Source organism: Rhinatrema bivittatum, chromosome 5, assembly GCF_901001135.1.
Source record: "Rhinatrema bivittatum chromosome 5, aRhiBiv1.1, whole genome shotgun sequence".
Classification (NCBI taxonomy): domain Eukaryota; kingdom Metazoa; phylum Chordata; class Amphibia; order Gymnophiona; family Rhinatrematidae; genus Rhinatrema; species Rhinatrema bivittatum.
The window spans coordinates 374272986-374280501 of NC_042619.1; the positions used below are offsets into that span (position 1 = coordinate 374272986).

At 40.0% G+C, this 7516-nt stretch overlaps 1 protein-coding gene across 4 annotated transcripts in view; it reads right to left on the reverse strand.

The window, feature by feature from the left end:
* Positions 1–4460: 4460 nt before the first annotated feature.
* TBC1D8 (TBC1 domain family member 8) overlaps positions 4461–7516 on the reverse strand; it is a 438780-nt gene continuing 435724 nt past the window's right edge. For all 4 annotated transcript variants that reach the window (XM_029604799.1, XM_029604801.1, XM_029604802.1 and 1 more), the window contains one exon: positions 4461–5600. In XM_029604799.1, coding sequence (XP_029460659.1) covers positions 5169–5600 — 432 coding nt within the window. In that variant the 3' untranslated portion in view covers positions 4461–5168. The remainder of the gene's footprint in view (positions 5601–7516) is intronic.

Below are 7516 nucleotides of genomic sequence, written 5' to 3' on the forward strand. Positions count from 1 at the left end.
TGTAGTAGAGTACGCTTTTACCTACATTAATTGCCTACATGTAAACCGTTGCGATGGTAGATAACTTAGCGACGGTATAGAAAAGATTTTAAATAAATAAATAAATCTCCTTTTTAAAGTTTTGGGAAGCTCTGATGTAGAGAAAGGTGCGAAATGCTCCATGAGTCTCTCCCCCTCAGGAAATTAAGTGGTCATGGGATAAGAGGCAGCAGGGTTTAATTTATAGACAGAAAGGAAGTGGCTGTAGAGGGGGGTGGGGCTAGGGCCAGGCGTGAACTCTCACACATACCTACCCATACCTGAATTAAAGCCACGTGGCTGCCCTTTCTCTCAGGAGAAGCAGCTCTGCTTCCTCCAAGGGCCCATAAGTGATCCATGCAGCTACTGGGTCTGTTCTGTTTCCTCAGGGGGAACCAGAACAGATAGACATTGCCAGCTCTGCTGCACTTTCTCCCGTCCCAGAAAAAAGGCGGCATGACACCATACTCATTAGTCCTGAGTCCATCTGTCTACACTAAGGAAAACAAAATTATCAGGTAAGTAATTTCTCCATTTTTTGTTTGTATTAATCTGCTTATCAATTGATAAGGGTAATGAGACTCTTTTAACTCAGTTTCTCCTTTACTTATAAGCACATGGATTACTTTTGCTTTTATTGGAACTTCTCTATTGGGATGCTCTAACTCCATTTCATTAGTATTCTATAAAGATAACTCCCTATGAACCATGTACTGCTGAGCTACTGTCATCTTACCTCCTTGTTCTTGTTTAAAAGCTGTCATATCTCCTTTTTAAAGATTAGTGCCAGCAGACTGGTTCCACCATGGTTAAGGTGGATCCAATCTTTTCAGAAAAGACTATCCCTTCCCCAAAATGTTGCTCAGTTCCTTACAAAACTAAATCCCTCATCCCTGCACGAAGAATCAAGACCATTGCCTGCCTCTGGGGTTCTGTGCATGGAACAGGAAACATTTCAGAGAATGCTATTAATCAAGTTGACTTAGGGAATGGCCTCTGCTACTAATGACAGCAATAGCATAGGATCTTCTTAGTGTTTGGTTACTTGCCAAGTTCTTGTAGCCTGGTTTGGCCACTGTTGGAAACAGGAAGCAGGGCTTGATGGACCCTTGGTCTGACCCAGTATGGCAATTTCTTATGTTCTTACCTGGAAGTTCTAGATTTCAACATTCCTACCTAAAAGCCTAAATTTCGCTGCAAGAACCTTTCTTCCACACCACCCTGTGTCCTTGGTACCCACATGTACCATAACAGCTGGCTCCTCCCCAGCACTGTCTAAAATTCTATGCAGGTGATGTGCAAGGTCCATCAGCTTTACACCAGGCGGGCAAGTTACCTCACATCCACCAGCCACCCAGCTATCTACATTTCTAATGATCGAACTGCCATTCTGTGCAAGTTACTCTAGTGCTTTATTACATAGTCTTTAGACGATCTTCAACTTGGTCTAATAAAAGAAAGACACTAAAGAAATTACCTACCTTTTTTCTAGCTTTGTAATGAGGTGCATACAAATTTACAGATATTACCTAGCTTTTTTCTAGCTTTCTAATAGGGTGCAAACACAAAAATTAGCTACCTTTTTTAAAGCTTTGTAATAGGGTGCATACTGACTTAACAGAAATTACCAAAGTTTTTAATCAGGCACACACAAAGAAATTAGCTACCATTTTTTTAACTTTTTAATCCGGCACACACACTAAGGATTAATTTACCCTATAACTTCACCCCCACCAAACTTTTAAGTCCCAAAATATGCAAAGCAATACTCACCAATCCTCTTCAGCTACCAGAAAAATCTCTCAATATTCCCTCAGGATTGAGGGTTACTGAGCTATTCCTCCTGCAATTTATCTTGTGCTTCAAAGGCAAATTAGTACTACCAAACCCCTTTACTAATGAACACTTCAATTAGTTTGCCAGAGTGATCCTCTGCTATGCTCCCTGTTTAACAAATATTGGCACCTATTCAAATTAATCACTCTACTCTGACACCCTTTCAATGCAAATTACTGATCCTTTCCTAGATTTTTAATCAGGTACACACAAAGAAATTAACTACATTTTTTCCAGCTTTTTAAAAAGGCAAAAATGTTCAGCTCAAAATACTATTAGAACATAAGAACATAAGAAATTGCCATGCTGGGACAGACCAAGGGTCCATCAAGCCCAGCATCCTGTTTCCAACAGAGGCCAAAAACCAGGCCACAAGAACCTGGCACAAGAACCATGGGCTAACCTGCAGTATTGTCAATGACAGTGACCAATCGAAGTAACAAGTACCCCGGCAAGTAACCAAACAGATCCCATGCTTCCAATGCCAGCAACAAGTAGTAAGTACTCCCTATTGATTAATAGCAGTTTATGTACTTCTCCAGGAACGTATCCAAACATTTTTTTAAACCCAGCCACACTAGTTGCTTTTACCACATCCTCTGGCCATAAAGTTCAGAACTTAATTGTACATTGAGTGAAAAATAATTTTCTTGATTTGTTTTAAATGTGCTACCTTCTAATTCAATGGGTTACCACCTAATCCTTGTTTATCCGAAAGAGTACATTACCGTTTCACATTTACCTGTTCAAGTCCTTTCATGATTTTGTAGACCTCTATTCCTCCCTCACCCAATTCTTCTCAAAGATGTCCAGCCCTAACCTCTTTAGCCTTTCCTCATAGGATGCCCTTCATCATTTTGGTTATCCTTCTCTGTACTTTCTCCAGTACAATTATGTCTTTTTTGAGAGGCGGTGACCAGAATTGCACACAATTTTCAAAGTACAGTCTCAGCATGGAGCAATACAGAGGCATTATGACATCCTCTGTTTTATTTGACATTCCCTTCGTAATAATTCCTAACATTGGCCTGGATTTATCAAAATGCACTAAATATCACTTGCAATAGAAAAAGGGGCATGTTTTATGGTAATAGGCAGTTTATCGCAATTAGCGCTCATACCTATGCGAAGAGCTAAGTTACCGCAAATTGCGATAACTTTTTTGCACTTTGAGGTAAGTGCCAGAATGTGGTATTTCCTACATACAACCACTGGGGCGGGGGGGACCATGTTGAGAGAGAGAGACAGACTAGCCATAATGCACTCACCCTAGATAGGTATTTATATTTCTATGGGAGGCCCACCTAGTAATTCGAGGTGAGGATTAGGTACTGGTATAGGGGATTAGGGGCCACTTTGATATTCAAAGTGAGACGTACGAACAGAACAGTGCTCTCTTGTGAACATTTGATGACCCTCGGAGTGAGGAAACTCACTCAAAGATGATATTTATGCAATGTTCTCTCAACCTAGCTTGATGGACTCTCTACCTAGATATGTGTCGCATTGTTTTAGTATCTAATGCGACACCTGTGTCTCCACCAGCACCTGAGGGCTGCCTAAACCCTGATATATGCTGATGTGCTAGGGAAGCTTCTTCTCTTCATGCATTGGAGATAAACGGTGCAGGTAGCATCAACACCTTTTCCCTTCCGGTTGTAGGTATAGATGTCATTGCAGCTGGTGCAGAGAGAGATTCCAGGATGGGCTGAACATCAGTTTGCATCAATGTCTATGCTGGTACAAAGAATTAATGCAGGTTGATACTCCAATGCTTTACAGGTTCAGCTCGTCATCAAAAAATGCCAATGCCAACCCAGGGAGGAGATATCACATCTTCCTGAGTCAAGTGAGATGTGTTGCAGGCTGTGATTTGGGCCCTTGGAAGCTTTCACATTCTCCCAGATTCTCTTGAAGGTGAGCAGCCTTTTGTGATGCAGCTGCATTTGGGGCACTTGGAGAAGCTGCTGGTCTTCTTTGGTTTGTGGATACCGGATGAAAAACAGCTGATGCAAACTCAAATGTCTATTTTTAAAAGAAAAAATGACACCATCAATGCATCCATACTGATACTAATATAGTCATGGAAATACAAAGAAAACTTGAAAATATTTGAAATACCTACCTAGGGAGGCAAGATGTAGGAGACAAACTTCAGAATCAGATTTCATGTGGAAAAACGTGTTTTAGAGGTAAATGGAATCATTTTACTTCAGAGTGTGAACCAATCGGCTCACAGAAAAAAAAAACCAGAACAAAAAGGATCCCTGTGTACTGTATACATGCAAGATGAGGCTATACATGCTCAGAAGAGCCCTGAAAGCTCTAGAAGCTATGACATCAGCACTTACAACTGGGGCTATATCTGATGACATTATCCACCTTTGAGAACTATCACATCCTGCTTGTCCTCAAAGAAAAATCCTTTTATTGCCTTTCCTCAGGATGACAAAGATCTTTTATTGCAGACAATCCGACCGGAATACTGGTGGAAGTGCAGTGAACTGTATGGCTGGTACAGAGAACAGAAAATGATGATTCATAAACTTGTGTATCATAATAGGTCTTCCAACAAATGATAAAAACCTCTCCTTATCACAAAGCAATCTAGAAAAAAAAATATTTATTGAAAAGTGCACATTTTTTCACAGATCAACATTAAAAGCTTACAGTCCATGTCCACTTTTTATTTTGCTAAACATACAAATACACAATGAAATATATTAAAATAGTTTCAATTACCAGCATTGAAACACATCTTTAGTATAAGTGACAAAAAAACCCCAAACAAATGCAACCATACACACAAAATCGCTCATAATAGTATCATCTACAGACTTGAAAATATCTTCCGTCCCCTTTAGCTTGACTCATTTGTCATGAGACCAATTTCTGAATCCGAGCACTGCCTGGAGTTGTCAAAAAAAGTGAATCTTGCTTCAGATGCTACACAGTTGAAATACTGAATACATCATTGTCCTGCATTACTAACAAGACTGCAGTGTCTTTATGCCTGATACAGTAGTCAAAATGTACAGTGGCAGCAATAAAGCTGCTTTTTCCCATTAACCAGGAACCACAAGTTCATAAAACCAACAGCACAGAACCAAGCTTTTAAAGCTTATTTAAAGAAATGAAATCTTGCAGACCTAACACACATTTTGAAAAACTAGTACAATGAATAACTTCATAACTAACTTGCAAGATATGCTTTGGGTGAGACTTGCTACCAAGCATTCCAAAATGGATTTTGGTCATATTGCATATACCAAGAGAAAACACTGCACAGTACTTACAGCTTCACACATTATACCTCATGATTGCTGACTCATTCCATTTGGTTTGAAACCAGACTGATTTACTCTTGCACTTTCCAGTTTTGGTTTTATATCCACAGGTTTTTCAAAAAAGTTCACTAATGACTGCTCGGTCAAAAGGGATGCTAAAATGTGCTCAAAGGACACCATCCAATTGCCTTCAGCCAAAGGCAAAGGCTGTGAGCTTCTACGCGGACTCTTCCCCGTGTCTGTGAAAATAGAGTCCTGATCAGAAGTGGAAGCTTCGGACTGTAGGTCCTCAAGGGTAAACTCCTCTGACCCACTCCCTGAGCTGCTGCCTCTTTGCCCCACCTCTCCTATTTGCAGCAGCAATGTAGTCACAGTAGCAATGGCCTGATACAGATCATTCTCTTCTGGATCCTCATGAAACATGCTGTACAAGGTTTTACAGAACTGGATGAATTCTCTCTGGAAGGCAACACATGAAATAAATAAATATAAAATCAAGAGATGGACACAAAGATTGTGATTTTGTGATTGCAAACTCTTCCTAAACTCAGGGTATTACATAGGTATCTCACTCAAATTTACCAGAAAGTTGATTAATTTAATGCAATTTATTTATTTATTTATTTATTTCAGATTTTTATATACCGGCATTCGAGACAGCAGTCACATCGTGCTGGTTCACATAAAACAGGGGTGCATAGTAAACATAACTATAACAATGGTGTTGAAAAGGCAGTTACATATAACAGGGTGATAAGAACTTGGCTAAGAAGGAAGAGAAAGGAAAGGTTATTAAAATTCACACAGGTAAACGATAGAAGACAAGGATGACCATGGTGTCATCCTTGTCTTCTATCGTTCACCTAACCGAGTTGGAGAATAGTTAACCATGTTGGAGATTAGATAACCATGGTATAGTTGGAGATTAGGGGTGGCTTGGAGGTGTTCTATCAATTGGCGTCCGGGAAAGCTTGTGTGAATATCCAGGTCTTTAGTCTTTTTTTGAAAATTTGACAGCAACTGCCAAAAACACACCAAGAAATAGCTGGATATTGAGGTCATAAGCCACAATTGCAATAGCTGCCCCCACCTCTAAAAAATCTAAGGTATTTTACATATCAGACTAAATCAGTCATCACCTATTAAGTCCTCAAAAAATTTCCTTACATTAAGTCAATGACTGTCAATTCTTCTGCAAATCAAATGAGCACACATACATAAAGACACCTTTCTTCTCTAGCCCCTGCTTTCATACTTGCCCCTCAGACATCTGGAGAAAATGAGCTTCATGTGGTCTGGAGATCAAGCTGTGATGATCACTGTTTCCCTGAGGCCTGCAAAAACTGTAAAACTTGCCAAAATTTGCTTGGCATTTTCCCTACTAGCCACAAAATGTGACTCACTCTTATTTTAATAGTTTAATTGAGAGTCAGACTATAAAGCTATTAAAAAAAAAAGAAGGAAAAGCATTCATCTTATGAGTTGGAGAGTCTTTACTTTCTATTCCGTTGGGTAAATTTATGTGGTTTAGCTCGTTTGTCTTTTATCAGACTTTCAAGCAAACCAGAACAAAACTCTTGGTTTTACCAGTTCTAACTTTTCCCATTACAGTTTGATTGTTTTGAATGAATGAAACCTCAGTCCAAATATGGGCTTTTCCATGTTTTAAACAGAGATTCAGAATAGTTCCCAGATTCTCCAGGACTCGGGGACTTTAATGCACTCAGAAAAAGCAAAATGTGGGAACTACAGCATTCTAAAAGCATTGCTGGAGAAGATATCTCTCTGCCACATGTGACATCGCTCCATCCTTTCCTCTATCTCAGTGTGAGTGAAGAATACAATAGAAGGTATAAAGGACAGAGGCACAGAGACAAGAAGGAAAAAGTTATAGGGATGGAGAGAGGGGGATAGTCCGCCTCATAAGCATAGCTGGAAACTGGATTTCACCTGAGACTCCAGGATTTTTTCAATTCCCAGGGCTCCAGACACAGAGATAAAACCTCCAGGTGCTGCAAATTATTCCACTGTACCACGATGATGTACAGAAGCTTCTTATGCATCCCCTCTGTCTCAGTGTCTCAGGCTGCTTCTCACTCCCAGCACTGACAAATACAGAGCTTACACGAGGCAGGTACTAGCTCCACAGCAAAGCTGCTAGCTCAGGAGCAGGAATAGAGAGGAAGGCTTCACAGCCTACTGCTTCCCTACCTCCCGCTGCTGATTGACTCATTGTACTCACCAGGAACTGATCAGCTATGGATAATGGGGAAGTAGTGGGAGCAGCTTAGACGTATTTTCTTTTAAGGATATGCATTTGTTTAAAATAAATGTGCATTTTGAATTGAATGAGGCCACTTTTTTTTTCGTTTAAT